Below are 20,559 nucleotides of genomic sequence, written 5' to 3' on the forward strand. Positions count from 1 at the left end.
CTATAAGACAGCTTCCACTACTAAGTCTGTCAAGTAAAGTAAGGAAAAAACAGGTTTAAAAAAAAATTTATTACAAAAAACACTCCCCCACAAGCCCTCATTAACCATTTTATTAAAATTAAACAAAGAAAAACGCTGGTCATCGAAGTAGTCCACCGAATCCGAAGGAGTCCACAGGATACATGGATCTGAAATGAGAAGGAAAAAAAAATAAATGGGTTAGTACATTTATTATCACCTGCTCGCACATCTCCCGCCCTGCACGACTACAACTTCCAGCATGCCCTTACAGTAAGGACATGCTGGGAGTTGTAGTCCTGCAGCTGGGGGCAGGGGACAAGCTTGTCATTTGCCTGCACTGCACAACTACAACTCCAAGCATGTCCTTACAGTAAGGGCATGCTGGGAGTTGTAGTCCTGCAAAGGGAGCCCGGGCACACAGAGAGTTACGCACAGTCACCACACAGACAGTCACACACAGACAGAGACACACACACTCACCCATCCTGCGCAGCGCTCCTTCTCTCCGGGCGCCCTGCGAGTGACGTCACTGACGGAGGGACGTCAGGCCAGCGCAACCGAGGACGTGGGAGTGGAGGCCGGGCACAGTGCAGGTGAAGGCCGGGGAGGGGGGGGGTGTATGCTGACGGACCCCCCCTGACAGACTCCTATATCCCCTAATCATGTCACTGTTCCGGTCGGGTCCTATGATTGGCTGCTGGTCCTGACCAATCACAGGACCCAGCGGGAAATGTGAAATGACAGCAGGGGATTTTGGAGTCTGCGGCGCCGGTATATGTTATAAGGAGCCCGGGCTGACATTACAGTACAGCCGCCCGGGCTCCTCATACTGCCTCCCCGCTACCCTCACTTAACCCCTTGGGGACGGAGCCCATTATAACCCTAAGGACGGGAGCATTTTTTGCAAATCTGACCACTGTCACTTTAAGCATTAATAACTCTGGGATGCTTTTACTTATAAATTTGATTCCGAGATTGTTTTTTCGTGACATATTCTACTTTATGATAGTGGTACATATTTGTCGATGCTTGCATCATTTCTTGGTGAAAAATTCCAAAATTTGATGAAAAATTAGAAAATTTAGCATTTTTCTAACTTTGAAGCTCTCTGCTTGTAAGGAAAATAGACATTCCAAATAAATTATATATTGATTCACAAATACAATATGTCTACTTTATGTTTGCATCATAAAGTTGAAATGTTTTTACTTTTGGAAGACATAAGAGGGCTTCAAAGTTCAGCAGCAATTTTCCAATTTTTCAAAAAATTTTCAAAATCGGAATTTTTCAGGGACCAGTTCAGGTTTGAAGTGGATTTGAAGGGCCTTCCTATTAGAAATACCCCACAAATGACCCAATTATAAAAACTGCACCCCTCAAAGTATCCAAAATGACATTCAGTAAGTGTGTTAACCCTTTAGGTGTTTCACAGGAATAGCAGCAAAGTGAAGGAGAAAATTCAAAATCTTCATCTTTTACACTCGCATGTTCTTGTAGACCCAATTTTTGAATTTTTACAAGTGGTAATAGGAGAAAAAGCCTCTAAAAATTTGCAACCCAATTTCTCTCGAGTAAGGAAATACCTCATATGTGTATGTCAAGTGTTCGGCGGGCACAGTAGAGGGCTCAGAAGGGAAGGAGCAACAATGGGATTTTGGAGAGTGAATTTTGCTGAAATGGTTTTTGGGGGGCATGTCACATTTAGGAAGCCCCTATGGTGCCAGAACAGCAGTAAACCCCACATGGCATACCATTTTGGAAACTACACCCCTCAAGGCACATAACAAGGGGTCCAGTGAGCCTTAACACCACGCAGGTGTTTGACGACTTTTCGTTAAAATCGGATGTGCAAATGAAAAAAAAATATTTTCACTAAAGTGCAGTTTCTTCCCCAAATTTACCATTTTTACAAAGGGTTATGGGAGAGAATGCCCCCCAAAATTTGTAACCCCATCTCTTCTGAGTATGGAAATACCCCATGTTAGGACGTAAAATGCTCTGCGGGCAAAATACAATGCTCAGAAGAGGAGGAGCGCCATTGAGCTTTGGGAAAGAGAATTCGTTTGGAATGGTAGTCAGGGGCCATGTGCGATTACAAAGCCCCCTGTGGTGCCAGAACAGTGGACCCACCCCACATGTGACCCCATTTTGGAAACTACACCCCTCACAGAATTTAATAAGGGGTGCAGTGAGTATTTATACCCCACTGGCGTTTGACAGATCTTTGGAACAGTGGACTGTGCAAATGAAAAATAAAATTTTTGATTTTCACGGACCACTGTTCCAAAAATCTGTCAGACACGTGGGGCGTAAATGCTCACTGTACCCCTTATTACATTACACGAGGGGTGTAGTTTCCAAAATGGGGTCACTTGTGGGGGGGGGGGGGGGGGTCCATTGTTCTGGCACTATGGGGGCTTTGTAAACTCATGTGGCCTTCAATTCCGGACACATTTTCTCTTCAAAATCCCAATGGCGCTCCTTCTCTTCTGAGCATTGTAGTGCGCCCGCCGACCACTTTACATCCACATATGGGGTATGTTCTTTCTCAGAGGAAATGGGGTTACAAATTTTGGGGGGCTTTTTTCCAATTTTCCCTTGTGAAAATAAAAAATTTAGGGTAACACCAGCATTTTAGTGTAAACATTTCTTTTTTTCATTTTCCCATACAAATTTAATGAGAATTCGTCAAACACCTGTGGGGTGTTCAGGCTCACTATACCCCTTGTTACGTTCCGTGGGGGGTGTAGTTTCCAAAATGGGGTCACATGTGGGTATTTATGTTTTTGCGTTTATGTCAGAACCACTATAAAATCAGCCACCCCTGTGCAAATCACCAATTTAGGCCTCAAATGTACATGGTGCACTCTCACTCCTGAGCCTTGTTGTGCATCCGTAGAGCGTTTTACGCCCACATATGGGGTATTTCCGTACTCAGGAGAAATTGCGTTACTAATTTTGGGGGGCTTTTTTTGCTTTTACTGCTTGTGAAAATAAAAAGTATGGGGCAACACCAGCATGTTAGTGTAAACATTTTTTTTTTTTTTACACTAACAGGCTGGTGTAACCCCCAACTTTTCCTTTTCATAAGGGGTAAAAGGAGAAGAAGCCCCCCAAAATTTGTAGTGCAATTCCTCCCGATTACAGAAATACCCCATATGTGGCCCTAAACTGTTTCCTTGAAATACGACAGGGCTCTGAAGTGAGAGAGCGCCATGCGCATTTGAGGACTAAATTAGGAATTGCATAGGGGTGGACATAGGGGTATTCTACGCCAGTGATTCCCAAACAGGGTGCCTCCAGCAGGGTGCCTCCGTTTTGGAAACACTGCCTTACAATACGTTTTTCATTTTTATTGGGGGGGGGGGGGGGGGGACAGTGTAAGGGGGTGTATATGTAGTGTTTTACTCTTTATTATGTGTTAGTGTAGTGTAGTGTTTTTAGGGTACATTCGCACTGGCGGGTTACGGTGCGTTTCCCGCTAGGAGTTTGAGCTGCGGCGAAAAATTTGCCGCAGACCAAACTTGAAGCAGGAAACTTACTGTAAACCTGCCCGTGTGAATGTACCCTGTACGTTCACATGGGGGGACAAACCTCCAGCTGTTTCAAAACCACAACTCCCAGCATGCACTGACAGTGCATGCTGGGAGATGTACTTTTGTAACAGCTGGAGGCACACTGGTTGGAAAACCTTCAGTTAGGTTCTGTTACCCAACAGTATTTTCCAACCAGTGTGCCTCCAGCTGTTGCAAATCTACAACTCCCAGCATGTACTGACATACCGTGCATGCTGGGAGTTGTACTTTTGCAACAGCTGGAGGCACACTGGTTGGAAAATCTTCAGTTAGGTTCTGTTACCTAACTCAGAATTTTCCAACCAGTGTGCCTCCAGCTGTTGAAAAACTACAACTCCCAGCATGTACTAATCGCCGAAGGGCATGCTGGGAGATGTAGTTATGCAACAGCTGGAGGTTACGCAACTACAAATCCCAGCATGGTGAGACAGCTGTTTGCTGTTTGGGCATGCTGGGATTTGCAGTTTTGCAACATCTGGAGGGCACTGCACAGTGATTTCCAAACTGTGACCCTCCAGATGTTGCAAAACTACAAATCCCAGCATGCCCAGACAGCAAAGAGCTGTTTGAGCATGCTAGGAGTTGTAGTTTTGCAAGATCTGGAGGGATACAGTTTAGAGACCACTATATAGTGGTCTCAAACTGCAGCCCTCCAGCTGTTGCAAAACTACATATTCCAGCATGCCCAAACAGCAAACAGCTGTCTGGGCATGCTGGGAGTTGTAGTTTTGCAACATGTGGAGGGCTACAGTCTCAGACTGTAGCCCTCCAGATGTTGCTAGGCAACTTACCGGCTTCCGTATTATCCAGGGAGCCGTCCTCTTCTGCCGCATGCCGATCTCCGTCGCCGCCCGCCGATCAAAGTCGCCCGCAGCCTCCGGAGGGGTAAGTGGACCTTCGGCGTTCGGTCCCCGTCGTTTCCCTGTCCTGCCCCGCCTATTGTGGGTGGGCAGGACGGGGAAAACGAAAGTAAACCCCTCCGCCCCCGATCTGCTATTGGTGGTCGCGTCTAGACCACCAATAGCAGGGATAGGAGGGGTGGCACCCCTGCCACCTCACTCCTATTTCTTCAGGGGGATCGTAGTTGTCTTAGACAACCGCGATCCCCCTTCAATTCCGGGTCACCATAGACCCATATTGATCCGGAATCGGTGCAAATCACAAGTGTGAATTCACTTGCAATTTGCGCCGATCGCCGACATGGGGGTCTAATGACCCCCGTGGGCATTTGCACGGGGTGCCTGCTGATAGATATCAGCAGTCACCCTGGTCCCCGGTCCTCGCTCCGGAGGATCATCTGCGCATGTGCCATAGTGATGTCAGCATCGGGCCTGACGCGCTGAAGGATTGTTAACCCTAACCTGGCCAGAGGTGAGTCCCGGAGTGCTGGACAGCTCCTGAAGGTTTGCTATGGCAGTGTTTCCCAACCAGGGTGCCTCCAGCTGTTGCGAAACTACAACTCCCAGCAAGCCCAGAATTCAACGTTTTGAATTCAAAATGGGTGACTTTGCTATCAGGGCAAGGAGGAACTGTCAATGTAGACCTGAACTGCGAACTGCTTGCGAAGGAGACACCTGTACAAAGTGTGGTGTTAAGCAGGGCTCAAGTCCTGCAGGAACGCATGGGAACTGAGTTGCTGAACTTTTTTGATGCAGGATCAATGTTCCCATTAGCAAGAGTCTTGCAGGTCCAGCCCTTGAGTGGAAGAGTTTACCCCTGGTGTTAAGACTGCAGCTTACTGGGCTAGAGTTGAAGGTATCAAGGCACCCAGTCAAGTAACAGCTGAAACAGGGATGGACAGAAGACATTGATATGTGATACTAAAACAGAAGGCAGAGGTCGGGCCTAGGAAAGTTCTTTTGTCATGAATTCAAACTAAAATTCTGGACAGGGTGCAGATGGAAGCACCTCCATTAATAAGATTAAAATAAATGAGCAGGTGCACGCTGCTATAGCAAATGAACAACATACAAAAGTAAAGGTTGTATCAGCACTCACTTGGGACTACGGCACATGAGCACTATATATATGGAATATTCTGAATTGCCTTACTTCCATATTAAGGGCCCATTCACACTATGTAGTTTCCATGAAGTTCCACTGCGGAAAGCAAGGTGCAGCAGCCTCCCACTGCTTTCAATGGGATTCTGCTGCACCATTCACACCATAAAATTCCAGAGCCCAGACTGGACAAAAGAATGAACATGTTCATTCTTTTTTCAGAGACGGCTTGGAAAGCATTGCCATCTATGAAGACGACACATTTCCAAGCGGTCCTAGCGCCGGCTTGTTCTGCTGGCACCCGCTACAGATCTCTGCACGTTATATCTACAGACAGAGATTCCGTAGCGTGAACGAGCTCTCACTATAAATGTAAGTTTGAGGCTCTTTTGTTAAACGTGTCCCCACTATGTAGAGGTGGCCTCATTTCTGATGGGACCCTTACATTCTATTGACCCACTGCTCCTGGGCATAACTAGGTATATGCAGGATCCAGCTATCTGATTAAAACCCCCATGAGGATAGGGAGGAGTGCATGACCAAAGGGACTTCTTCATTATCAGTATTTTTATTAGGCTGAATAGGTTTTTTTATTTCCATTTTGTTCTTCTTCTCTCAATCTTTCTTTTCCAGTATTTCCATAATTCCAGCCCCTACTATACGGAAGGAGGCTACAAACCTCATTCATGCCAGGAAAAATAAGCTGAAATTCTGTTTTGTTACTACGGAATGATGTGCTCATGTTATAACATTGTACAGACTGCAAATGATACTGCCACGTAGTGTAAAAACAATGGTAGAATGGCATCAGCCATATTGCCCATGTAAGACAAACACTGCAGGTACATCAGTGCCCCCATATACTCATCCAAACATACCATCATTTTAATAGACCTGCTGACTGTGTTTGGCCAATTTAAGTGAAGGGGACAACACAGTAACATTGCCAGGACACAGCACCTTTGGGACACCCTGCACTTACACTAATTGTCCGCACACTGGCGGAGATTTATCAAAATCTGACCAGAGGAAAAGTTGCCCAGTTGCCCATAGCAACCAATCAGATGCCTTCTTTCATTTTGCAGAGGCCTTGTTAAAAATGAAAGCAGCATTCTGATTGGTTGCTATGGGCAACTTTTCCTCTGGAAAGGTTTTGATAAATCTCCCCCACTGTGTCTGGTATCATACCAGACTCTACCTATAGCCAAGAGTGGTGCTGTTTTGGAAAACAAAAAGGTAGACCACTTAAATGGCATGAGAAAAATGCTTGGTATTTAGATCAAAGGTAATAAATTATTATTAAATTATTTTACTAATTAAAGTACAACTGTCACCTCTATACAAGGCACGGAGGCGCAGGCACCTACAGTTAGGGCATTATAACATAAAACAGATGGTACCTTCCTTTACTTAGCCCGCAACTTATAAACTAATATCGATGCTGTTTTGTACTTTGGCTGAACAGTCATAGAGGCCGAGTCACAGTGGCGCACCTCCTCCCCACCCTGTCCCGCTCCCAGCATGAAGTGCCCTGTATGACAATTGTGCATGTCAGGGTGGGCAGGAGTTGTGCTGCTGCAACTCGGCCGGCATCTACAACTGTTCGGCCGAAGTACAAAACTATGCGGTTATAAGTTTACAAGCTGCGGGCTAAGTAAAGAAAGGTACAGCTTGTTTTATCTCTGCACCTCCATAGCTCGGATGGCTGTGACAGTTGTACTTTAAAGCATTACTGTCATTTAAAATAACATTTGACATGGTTCTGGTCTCAGTGGTGAGAACCCCTCTGATCATAAGTTATAGCTGAGAGAAGCGTTTGGTAGGTACCAGGCACCAAACCTGGCTATAGCTAATGTTCAGAGACTGTCCGTGTGACATGTAAAAGTTATATTAAAATACGGAAAAACACATCCTTGTTTCAATTAATTTTTATTTCTGATTTTTTTTTATTTTATTTTTTATTATTTTCCTTGCCTGATGTCCTTAAAAGTGAACTTTGTTACTTAACAACTTGTACTCTATCCACAGAATAGGGGATAAGTGTCTGATTGCAGGGCAGTCCCAATGCCCAGGCTCTCCCCATGCACGGAGTAGTCACTGTGCATAGAGCTGTGTCGACCCCCAAAGTGGTGGGGTCAACATGCCCCCCAAGCATCTCTATGGGAGAGTCGAAGATACATACCGTAAACATCCCCATAGAGATGCATGGAGGGAGCATGTTGGTCACCAATCTGTGCGGTGGTTGACACAGCTCATTAGGAGAGCCGGGCAGGAAATTGCGGGGGTCCCAGTGGTCAGACCCCCGTGATCCAACACTTATTCTCTACCCTTTTTCTTTTTGCCGTTTCTTTTTTACATCCCAAAATTTGTTTGTATTTCAGCATGCATGATGGCACATATTTTGGAAAAAATATGTTCCTAAGAATCGAAGATGCAATGTAAAGAAAGGCTGCGAAGCACTCACTAGGTATGCATATCATGAGCTGCTTTATTGTTCCTTGGAACGAGTGGGGGTTACACATGCAGAGGAGCAGATGGATCAGACGCGGGGGTATGGAAGCCAGCTTCCATACCCCCGCGTCTGATCCATCTGCTCCTCTGCATATGTAACCCCACTCGTTCCAAGGAACAATAAAGAAGCTCATGATATGCATACCTGGTGAGTGCTTCGCAGCCTTTCTTTACATTGCATCTTCGATTCTATCTGTAAAATCAGTGAGTTAGCACCGAGGAGAAATCAGGTGTAGCTTCCAGGGACTGTGCTGGCTATTAGACTTGCCTCCCTTACTTAATAGGCGTATACCGAGTGGTGCCGAGACAACTTCTATTAGAAATGTTCTTAAGAATGTCACCTTTGCAAAGAGCTATTTTGGGCTATAGCTTTTGCCAGAGCCCAAAAAACATTGGAAAGCTTAACAAAGCTGAAGGCGAGAAAAAGAGTTGAGCTGTGTCCATAGGTGACATATAGTTGTCATCTTTTACTGTAATCTTTCTTGCGATGATGACGATGGGATGAATACTTATAAAGTAATCTCCATGGAATGTGATTACGATTTCAAGAATTTCAAGATCTTAAGTAATGATATTCTTAGAAAATATCTTCAAGATTATAATATTGAAGAAAAAAAAAGGCAGTGGATGATACACAGACAACAGCTAGTTTTTATGGATCACCCTATGGATTTGAAAGCAATGAAGATTTCTATCTAAAAATACCCTCAGGAATGATAGAAACGGATTTATGCTGTGGCTTAGAAGGTAAAGAGCATGTTAAGGGGAGGAGAATACAAGTGTTTAGAGGAAGTAGAAGGAGAGGGAGGAGGAGAGTGATACCAGGAGAACGCTTGCACTGCTACCAACAAATCCTCACCTCTGATACTCTCTTTGTTGCATGAGATTTTTCGAACTGTAAGTGCCCTACAATGTGGACTGTATTGTATTTATACTAACTCATTTGTGTTTGTTACTACTGACCCTCGGATTGTAATGATACTCTGCATCTGCTATGGCTGTGTCTATGATTTACTAGTTTTAGAGGTTGTGGCTCAGTGTCTATAGCTTTGGTATCTTATGTAGAAACATAATGAGATTAGTCGAAATATATTAAAACTATATCAGAAAAATAAATATCCTGGACAATCATAGCAAAAACAATACATGTGTTAGATCTGATCTGTAAGAGGGCGTACATAAGAAGTGTAGTGTTCATGGCTGTCTCTAAATATACACATCTTCCTCAAAATTCTTAGTTTTGACCTGTTACATAGTTCACTTCTATATGGTGCATGTTGTAATCCATAAGTAGTATTATTGAATGTTCATAATAACAGATTGGGACTAGTGATGAGCGGCATAAGCCATATTCGAATTTGTGATATTTTGCGAATATATGAACAAATATTCATCCTATATTCGCGAATTTCGCATATTAATTCACTTTTTTTTCAATGCGAAATTCGTAATGAAATTCGCAAACTGCACATGTGTGATTAGATCTTTCAACTAACTACTTTCCTATTGGTTACTAGGGATGTTGCTAACCTCACATATCCACCTTCTATGGACCACAAGCTGGACGCAGGGAGGGATGATCACTTTTTATTTACACAATACTCATCATTGTGATTTGTACTGTGAAAAAAAAAAATATTCTTCTTAAAGGGGTACTCCGGTGAAAACTTTTTTTCTTTTAAATCAACTGGTGCCAGAAAGTTAAACAGATTTGTAAATTATTTCTTCCTGTACTTATTAGCTGCTGAATACTACAGAGGAAATTATTTTCTTTTTGGAATTCTCTCTGATGACATCACGAGCACAGTGCTCTTTGCTGACGTCATTATAATAATAATAACAATAACTCTTAATTTATTGTTGTCGTAAGTGGGATTTGAACCCAAGGCCCCAGCACTGGAAGGCAGCAGCGCTAACCACTGAGCCACCATGCTGCCCTTAGCATAAATCTGCTATGCACGGTTGCTAAAATGGACAGAGATGTCAGCAGAGAGCATTGTGGTCGTGATGTCATCAGTGTTCCAAAAAGAAAGGAATTTCCTCTGTAGCATTCAGCAGCTAATAAGTACTGGAAGGATTAAGATTTTTTAATAGAAGTCATTTACAAATATGTTTAACTTTCTGGCACCAGTTGATTTAAAAGAAAAAAGGTTTTCACCGGAGTACCCCTTTAGCGAATATATTTCACTATATTCTAAATTTTTGCGAAATTGTGAGGTGCTGGTATTGGCGATAAACATTCGCTATTTGAATATTCACGCTCAACACTAATTGGGACCCCTTTGACAGAAGAAAAAGGATCATCAAAAAAAAACCATAACAATGCGAAACAAAAAATAATGTTCAATGCTATAAAGTCCCAGTATAACAGTCCAAACAGTGCTAGCGTGAAAGTTATGTATAATATGATCAATTCATATAGAATCTGCAATAAGGCTTCATCAGGCTTCTTACGCAGGAGGCATCGTTTCAAAATTTTGCTGGTTTCCTGTAACCAGAGAGCATTGCACGGAGGGATTGCAGGTCCCTCTCACACAATGCTCTGGTCATACGGCTTATGTTTTGTTTTATGCCCTTAAGATGTGTTTATTTAGCTGTGTACAAAATACATATGCAACTTTATGATATACATACTTACTGTTTGCCGTTGACTGAAAAATTGTTGTTAAAAATCATCTTTTTTGCTGTGATGACTAGCATAGCATGCCACTTCATATAGTTCATATAGTTAGGGTACGTTCACACGTGAGTATTTTCTGCTGCAGATTTGCTTCTGCAGATTTTGCTGCTAAAGCAGGTCTGCAGCAGAAAATATGCACGTGGGATTGTACCCTAAGGGTACGTTAACATGTACAGCATCTGCTGCATATTTTTGCTGCTTATTTTCTGCAGCTGATTTAGCTCCCTGTTGTAGTTATAGGGGTACTTCCGTGGAAATGTTTTTTTTTTAAATCAACTGGTGCCAGAAAGTTAAACAGATTTGTAAATTACTTATATAAAATAAAAATCTTAATCCTTCTAGTACTTATCAGCTGCTGTATACTACAGAGGAAGTTCTTTTCCTTTTGAATTTCTTTTCTGTCTGACCACAGTGCTCTCTGCTGACACCTCTGTCCATGTCAGGAACTGTCCAGAGCAGGAAAGGTTTGCTATGGGGATTTGCTCCTACTCTGGACAGTTCCTGACATTGAGAGAGGTGTCAGTAGAGAGCACTGTGGTCAGACAGAAAAGAAATTCAAAAAGTAAAGAACTTCCTCTGTAGTATACAGCAGCTGATAAGTACTGGAAGGATTAAGATTTTTAAATAGAAGTCACTTCCAAATCTGTTTAACTTTCTGGCACCAGTTGAATTTAAAACTCTTTATTATAGAGTTTTCCCCAATTTCAGCTACAACAGATTCCACTCTTCTGGGAAGACTTTCTTCAAGATTTTGGAAAGTTTCTATGGGTAATTCATCATTCATTTATGAGGTCAGACACTGATGTTGGATGAGAGGGCTTGTTCATCCCAATGATGTTCAATAGGGTTGAGGTCAGGGCTCTGTCAAGTTCTTCCACACCAAACTCGACCTTGCTTTGTTCACTGGGACACAGTCATGTCAGAACAGAAAATCGGCCAAAATCTTCCCACCAAGTTGAAAGCTTAAACTTGTCCAAAATGCCTTGGTATGCTAAAGCTTTAAAGGGGTACTCCACCCCTAGACATCTTATCCCCTATCCTAAGGATAGGGGATAAGATGTCTGATCGTGGGGGTCCCGCCGCTGGGGACCCCCGCAATATAGCATGCGGCACCCACCTGTTTCTTGTCCGGAAGCGCTGGAGGGTCTGGGTCGCGACCACGGAAGTCCGTGACGTCACGACTCCGCCCCTGTGTGACGTCACGCCCCGTCCACTCAATGCAAGTCTATGGGAGGGGGCGTGACGGGCGTAGACTTGCATTGAGGGGATGGGGCGTGATGTCACACGGGAGCGGAGTCGTGACATCACAGACTTCCGTTCCCGTAGTCGTGACCCAGACCCTCCAGCGCTTCCGGAGAAGAAACAGGTGGGTGCTGCATGCTATACTGCGGGGGTCCCCAGCGGCGGGACCCCCGCGATCAGACATCTTATCCCCTATCCTTTGGATAGGAGATAAGATGTCTAGGGGTGGAGTACCCCTTTAATATGTCTCTTCACATGGACAAAGGGTCCAAGGCCAACTTTTGAAAAAACAACTCGGTAGCACGAAACTTTACAGTCGGTAAAATACAGTCAGGCGGGTAATATTCTCCTGGGATTTACCTAACCCAGATTTCTTACACTACAAAACATTTTTGCACTGCCATAGAGTCCAATGGTGGCATGCTTTACACCACTCCATCTGACACTTGGCATTGTGTTGGTGATGTAAGGCTTGCATCCAGCTCCTCAGCCATGAAACCCATGCCCTGAACCCTCCAGATGCACAATTCTTATCAGATGAGGATGGGCACTGTCCTGCTATATAACTTTTCATCTCACCTGATTAAAGAACCTTACCCATGCTGTATAGTGAACCAAATGTTTTATTTTTATTTTATTTTTTACTTTAAGCAATGGTATTTTCACTGATATGAAGAATGATTACAATGATAAATATCCTTGGCCTGCAGATAGTGCTAGGGGTAGTGAGGCACTTGTTACTCTATGCTGGTTTATTATACCTTTTTTGATATCCCATATATAGGTTGTGCTACTGACATATTATTTATCTTAATGACCTATTTGTCATATTCATGTACATTCCATGTTTTATGTATATGCTATTTTTAGGTCTTAGGCCCTTGTTTTAGTTTGTATGTTCTTGAAAAATGCCTCTTAAAAAAACGATAAAAAGCAAATTTTCAATAGTCAGATAAATGATCTTTTGTTCAAGAAAGTTCTTTCATCTAGCATTGATCTTTTCTTTAAAAAAACACATTTGCCCTTTACCTGTTGTCAATGACAAGTTATGGGCAGTTTTAAAACCTATAATTAAAGGGGCATTTCAGATTTTTTTTTTTAATTGACTATGCTACAGGGGCTGTAAAGTTAGTGTTGTTCATAATATAGTGTCTGTACCTGTGTGTGATGGTGGTCTCGCAATTCTTATGTGATCTTTGCCCAGAGGTTTATTTTTAACAGCATACAACATGTATCGTCTCAGGTTTTCCCAGGTTGCAGTGCAGCCCGAGACATTACATAACTAGCCAGGTGTTCAAAGGAGACTGTCTGCTTCAATGGGTGGAGCGACTGCTGGGTGGGAGATAGATCATTCTGCAGTGAGTTGTAGTTCTGAAACAGCTGGAGGCACTCTGGTCAGAAAACACTGGTCTATTGTTCACATTGAAGGCAGCACACATCTGCTTCAGTGGGTGGGGTGGCTGATGTGTGGGAGGGAGTAAAGTGACCACACACTTATAAACAAGGAATTCTGGGACTTGTAGTTGAAGAGAGAGAACTCCAACAGGAAATAGCAAATTCACAAAAAAAAAATCACCAGCGTTATAGTGGAATCACATCATAGCCATTAAGCCACAAGACAAGCACATATCCTTCCTATGCATGTTATTTACTGTCTGGCAGGTACATACTAAAATCACCTCTGGTGGATAACCCCTTTACGGACTAAAATGTGTACAGCTTAGTACATTTATCAGGCCTTTGTTTGCTCAATGATTGTTCAACCTAAATCTTAGTTGCCAGTAGGATTTCAATACTATGGTTTACTTACCTCCACAATATCAGCAATGTACCCTGTAAGGAAGCTGAACGTGACACACACATTGTTCAGCTTCCCCTTCCTTACACAGAGAACTGTATAACTACAGTATAAATCACTGGAGAGATTTCTCTATCACAAAAAGCTGAGCTTGCTGTGCAAACTGCATTTAGCACTTCCTGCAGCCCGGTGCTGATCATACAGATTAGGAGGGAGAAATTTGTATCTAAGAATCAGTCATTTTTTTCAATAATTTTAGTATTCTTAGTTCAGTGCCCCCATCCCTTGTGCAGTGCTGCAATCAGGCTTGACCTAGCACTAAAAGGGTTACTGAGGGGTCTGATATTGGTCTGGGCACAGTGGTATTGTCTTCGTGATCACCTCAACATCAATGACAGTTTCTTAATCTACTATGAAAATAAGCATTTTTTTTTATATTACCTCAGAGCAAAGATAAGCTAAGGCTCTTTTCAAAATACATGGTAGGGGTATGTATCAATACATGTACGTGATGCTGTTTGGACTACGAAATAAGACTATTTCAAGTAAATAAAGGGGTTGTGCTGCGAAAAGTAACCGATCCACTATCCCCAGGATCGTATGCTGGGGACAGCACACACTCCATTCCTTTCTATGGGAGCATCTCTTTGGTGCCCCCATAGAAATGAATGGAGCGTGTGCAATCCCCTGCACGTGTTCCTCTCAGAGAGACGGGATCCATTTCGGGAGATTGCGGGGGGTCCTAGCGGTCAAACCCCCCACAATCAGACACTTATGCCCTATCCTGTGGATAGGGGATAAGTTATTTTTTTCGCTGCAGGATCCCTTTAAAGGAGGTAGTCCGGCCCTAAGACATCATCAGCCGCTATCATCAGCCTTCGGAGCGAACATTGCTCTGGGTCTGATGAATCACGATCACGGGGCCGGAGTATCGTGACGTCACGGCTCCGCCCTGGTGTAACTTCACATTCCGCCTGCTCAATGCAAGCCTATGGGAGGGGGCGTGACAGCTGATGATAGCAGGATGCTGCATGAAAGATTGCGGGGGTCACAGCGGGCGGAAACCCCACGATCAGGCATCGTATTCCCTATCCATTGGATAGAGGATAAGATGTCTTAGGGCCGGTGCATTGCCATAGAATGAGATTTGCCATAGAATGAGATGCTCCGCCTCCATCACATCCTATTGGCTCACACTTGTCACGTGACATATTTAAACGTCACGCATCGACGCGAACAGCAGTCTCAGTTTGGCTAACATAGGGAGAGGATCTCCTCTCCCTGTGATAGCAGAAGCTGCACGGAGCTGCACCGAGCTCTCATGGCCTCTGTGGCCCGATTCAGCTGAAGCTGCATGGAGCTCACATGGGCTCTTTGGCCCGATTCAATCGGGCCACAGAAGCTCATACATTTACTCAGTTCATATGGCTCATACATTTACTCTTTTATTTCATTTTCTGTTTTATAGATCTACAGCGCTATCGGGACCCCTATGCCTGATAGCGCTGTCATCAGCGTGCCTCCCCGCGAGCGCTTACTACACCCCATGCCCGCAGCTCTACTCCCTGTCCCCTGTTAACTCTCAGGGAGCGGGGAACATACAGTAGATCATTGGGCGCAGGTAAAGTAGTACTACGCAGCACTACGCAAATAGCGTAGGGCTAAAGTTAGTATTGCGCGTGCTCAGTTGTCCTTCCCTACGCAATTTGCGTAGGGAGGCCAGCTGGCCATGCGCAGTCTGTATGCATTGCAATAGAATGAGATTTGCCTTCGGATGGCTCTGTGCAGCTTAAGATTCTCTCCCTGTGATAGCCAAACTGAGACTGCTGTGCGCGTCGATGCATGACGGTTAAATATGTCACGTGACAAGTGTGAGCCAATAGGATGTGATGGAGGCGGAGCATCTCATTCTATGGCAAATCTCATTCTATGGCACTGCACCGGAGTACCCCTTTAAGATTTCCATTGGCATACTAAAACTGTACAGATGTCATGACAGGGCACTCGTCTACCAGTATAAATGTACACACAGTGTAAGGTAATGTACGTTTATATAGTATTTTAGCTGCTTTGCAATATGTCCACACATTATTTGAACATGAATTGAGGAAGTTCTTTAACACTCTTGTATGTTTATTAATGAAGTAAGGCAAATACATTGCCCAATCCTGAACGTTTGTTTGACTATGTGCTCTCACTGTTAGTACTGCAGTTTGGTTGCAGACTGTACAGTACAATGAGTATGATGTTTAACATGTTAAAAACTATAGATGCCTATGTTATTTTCTGTGTTTTCTTAGTATGTCACTTATTTGGAACTTTTTCAATAGCCCAATTCCACTGAAAACTCAGCAGCAAAGTCAGATTCTGTTGTTGTTTTTATGCCACTATGTACAAGATAAAATCTTATCTTCAACAAATGAGGTTTCCTTGGTCTTTTTTTTACCGAGTCTATTTTTGTGCTACTTCCTTATATTGGAGAGTAGAACCTTCCACTATAGCTGCCCCCACAGCATTGCACCATTGCATCATTCCTACCAGCCTAAACAAGGTGCTGGGAACAGATCAGTGCTTTACTTGTGTACTGTATACCGTATATACTCGAGTATAAGCCGTCCCAAATATAAGCTGAGGCCCCTAATTTCACCCCAAAAACACAGGAAAAAAAAAAAAAAAAGTTATTGACTCAACTATAAGCCTAGGGTGGGAAATACATCATCCCCCCATGTCATCACCCCCCCCTGTCATCATCCAGACCCCCGTCATCATCACCCTGTCATTATCACCCTCGTCATCATCCAGACCCCCGTCATTATCACCCCCCATCATCATCACCCTGTCATTATCACCCTCTTCATCATCACCTCCTGTCAATCCCTTCTCAGTGGTCTTCAACCTGCAGACCTCCAGATGTTGTAAAATTACAACTCCCAGCATGCCCGGACAACCATCGGCTGTCCGGGCATGCTGGGAGTTGTAGTTTTGAAACTTCTGGAGGTCCGCAGGTTGAAGACCACTGCGGCCTTCGTCATCATCCAGACCCCTTTTGTTTTCTACTCATGTCCCCTCGGTGGGAAGGAAGGGTGGGCTGGTTTGGGCCATCCATATTCGACCACCTATGCTACACGGACCGTCCGGTGGGGAGGGTTAGTCGTTCTCCGGCTGGCCCCGGACTAGTGACGTTGCCTTGACGGCGACGTGCAGGGATGTCTGTGCGCAGCAGACGTCCGTGAAATCCCTGCGCATGAATGTCCCTGCGCGGTGGTGTTAAGGCTGCCTCACTAGTTAGGGGCCGGCCCGGAGCAGAGAAGAGGGCCTCCCGGTGAAGATGGACAGCCCGGAACGACTAACCCTCCCCACCGGACGGTCCTTGCAGCATAGATGGCCCGGACCAGCTCACCCTTCCTTCCCACCGAGGGGAGGAGAGTAGAAAACAAAAGGGGTCTGGATGATGACGAAGGCCGCAGTGGTCTTCAACCTGCGGACCTCCAGATGTTTCAAAACTACAACTCCCAGCATGCCCGGACAGCCATCGGCTGTCCGGGCATGCTGGGAGTTGTAGTTTTGAAACATCTGGAGGTCTGCAGGTTAAAGACCACTGAGAAGGGATTGACAGGCGGAGATGGATGGCCGGGACCATCCCCTCACAGCTAAAGCCAGAAACGATTTTTTGTTCACTCGAGTATAAGCCGAGGGGGGAGTTATCAGCACGAAAAATCGTGCTGAAAAAATCGGCTTATACTCGAGTATATACGGTACTTCTGAACAAAGGCTTCGAACAAAGCTTCAAAGTGCATACCGAAAGTTTCAGGCCCATGCCCTTTTCAGCTCTAGCATTGAGGGACCGCTGGGCGATACAGTTGCTAAGGCAACTGTAGGACGTATAAAGCTCATCTGGCGTCATACTGTTGTCTCACTCGGCAACTCTACTGCTCAGCATGGATTGCATCTCCCAACGCTGAAGATTGCACGGGCCTGAAACTTTCGACGTGTGCTTCAAGGCTAAAAAAAAAAGCCTTGACCCATCACCACAGGCGTAAAGGTGAGAGAGCAGGTGCCAAAAGGAAAGGAGGAGGGAGCCTAAGGCATGTATTATGAGGGAGGGAGGGGGTGGAGAGGAGAAAGGAGTCCAAGAAGGAAGGTGCCCCAAGGGAAGGGGGGGGGGGCTAAAACTGTTGCCACAAAAGAGGAAAATGGGAGGCTAAGGCAAATATCACCTTGGTACGAAGGGATGAAGGGATCTTCTTTAACTTTGCCTGGTTCTGCTTGTGCCCCCCACAGCGATTGGGGCAGCAAACTGAAGCCTGGGAGCAGACTGAAGCCCACAGCATCTTAACAGCAATCCCTAGCAGGCGGTAGTGAGTGTGCATATATTAATGTGAACACATCACCAAAGCCAAACATTACGTGCAGATAGTGACTCCGGTTGCTCATTTTTTGCCCCGTATCCAGTTTTGTGACCAGACTTGATATACTATGGTTTTAAGTCTGGTCACAAAACTGGATAAGGGGCAAAAATGAGCGATCAGAGTTACTATCTGACTATGGTCGGCTCATTTAAGTGCAGGACAAAACATGATGTTAATGCAGATTTAGGTCAGTTGTAAGGGACAAGGATACAGTTTGTGGGTACAGATTTTCACACAAGGAGGTGGCCATACATATACAATTTTATATATACATATATTTATTTTAATAAAGTTTATCTGTTGTCTCTGGGGTAGAGCGTGATGTGCTTTATGGTGTTACGATAAAGTTTTAATAAGTTACCTGATACAATTTTTTAATAGGCTGGCATGAAAGAACAAAAGCGGTCACCATTACTACCAAGGCAAAAATCATTCATTCCACCACAGATACCAAACCCTTTCATCCATGAAATCAACTTTACTCCCACTGACAAGATACGAGTAAGAATATTCTAAATCGACCTTATTGTGTGAATTTGTATGAGTTTATTATATATTTTCATGAATAATATTCCGCTTTTCATCCACTTGTTTACATGATTGATTTATATGTATATTAGCTGCATTAATATCATAAAGGCATAATATCATAATTTAAATATTGCCAACTACATAGACTTCCAGTTTTTGTGTATTTTTGGGGGAAATGCATGTATTCCCCATGAAATAACAATTCTGGATCATCTTTTCTCATAGCTCTGTGTCATTCTTACTAGAAATGTTTGACTAAATAGTCAACTGGGTGTTAGCAATTGTGGGCATGTCAAAGCACTTCCTGAGGACATTCCCCCAACTGGTAACACCCAGATGGCTATTTATTCATACATGTTCCAGAATTTTTATTTCATGGGTAACGCAAATTTATATTAAAGTAGGCAGGTCAGGAGAGGCTGTCAGAGAGCCAAAGTCTACCCATAAAATTGTGATGACTTGAAGTGATCACTAAAGAAAGCTTTGAAGATTGGTGTATACCGTTAATACATTCAACTTAATAATGAAATTGTATTAACTAAGCTCCAAAACTTACCTTAGTGGTAGCTAGATGTATCCAGAATGCAACAACTTTATGTCTATGCAGACTTGAAGCACACCCAAAGCATGAATTATAATTATTATGTGTGTGTGTGTGGGGGGGGGGGGGGGGTGGGCTTTACTGATCACGTACACATGGGTCCTAAGTGCTCCTATTCAAATTAAAAGGATAGTCTGGCTAAAGCTTTTCAATTAAAATCTGGACATGGACAAGGACTGTCTCTTACCTTTTTCATTCCTGCGCCACTGCCAGTATAATGGAGCTCCACTGTCAGACACTGCCCACTGTCAAACACCTTTGGGTTTGTGGACTTGATGTCACATGCCCTTTGGGTTTGTGGACTTGATGACAGAGCTGTATCAGGGTTTGATTTTTGCAAGATGACCTGTAGTATTGGAAACCACTGGAGAACATGGGGGAGATTTATCAAAACCTGTCCAAATTAAAAAGTTGCTGACTTGCCCATAGCAACCAATCAGATCACTTCTTTCAATTTTGGAAAGGCCTCTAAAAAATGAAAGAAGTGATCTGATTGGTTGCTATGGGCAACTCAGCAACTTTTCCTCTGAGAGAGAGAGAGAGAGAGAGAGAGAGAGAGAGAGAGAGAGAGAGAAAACCATAAATGCCCATGAACCTATAACTCAATAAAATACAGATTACCAAAAGAAATAGTGGGAAAAAAAATTTCCTTAAAGGGGTACTCCACTGAATTTTTTTTTTAAATCAACTGGTGCCAGAAACTTAAACAGATTTGTAAATTTCTTCTATTAAAAATCTCAATCCCTCCAGGACTTCTCAGATGCCGTATGCTCCACAGGAAGTTATTTTCCTTTTGAATCAAATGTCTGACCACAGTGCTCCCTGCTGACACCTCTGTCCATGTCAGGAACTGTCCAGAGGAGGAGCAAATCCCCATAGCAAACCTCTTCTGCTCTGGACAGTTCCTGACATGGACAGAGTTGTCAGCAGAGAGCACTGTGGTCAGACTGGAAAGAAATTCAAAAAGAAAGGAACTTCTTCTGGAGCATACAGCAGTTGATTAAGAATTAAGATTTTTAACCTCTTAAGGACGCAGCGCATACCTGTACGCCATGCGCCTGGTCCCAATATATTTATATACAGAGTAGACCGGCACAACGAGGTGAGGAGGAGACGGGGAGTGGGGATGGATGTGTACTGCAATGCGGGCGTGTGGTGGTGTTCTGGTATATACAGTGGTACAATCTTCA

General features: G+C 43.9%; 1 protein-coding gene across 8 annotated transcripts in view; it reads left to right on the plus strand.

Moving 5' to 3' along the window:
• Positions 1-6,724: 6,724 nt before the first annotated feature.
• The window catches only part of LPCAT2 (lysophosphatidylcholine acyltransferase 2), a 92,818-nt gene continuing 78,983 nt past the window's right edge, over positions 6,725-20,559 (plus strand). For 2 of the 8 annotated variants that reach the window (XM_056526312.1, XM_056526308.1), the window contains exons 1-2: positions 6,748-6,882; positions 18,619-18,738. In XM_056526312.1, coding sequence (XP_056382287.1) covers positions 18,704-18,738 — 35 coding nt within the window. In that variant the 5' untranslated portion in view covers positions 6,748-6,882; positions 18,619-18,703. Of the gene's footprint in view, positions 6,883-8,906; positions 9,006-17,755; positions 17,871-18,618; positions 18,739-20,559 lie in introns of those variants that run through there. The other 6 variants (XM_056526313.1, XM_056526309.1, XM_056526315.1 and 3 more) reach the window with 4 other exon arrangements.

This window comes from Hyla sarda, chromosome 6 (assembly GCF_029499605.1).
Source record: "Hyla sarda isolate aHylSar1 chromosome 6, aHylSar1.hap1, whole genome shotgun sequence".
Classification (NCBI taxonomy): domain Eukaryota; kingdom Metazoa; phylum Chordata; class Amphibia; order Anura; family Hylidae; genus Hyla; species Hyla sarda.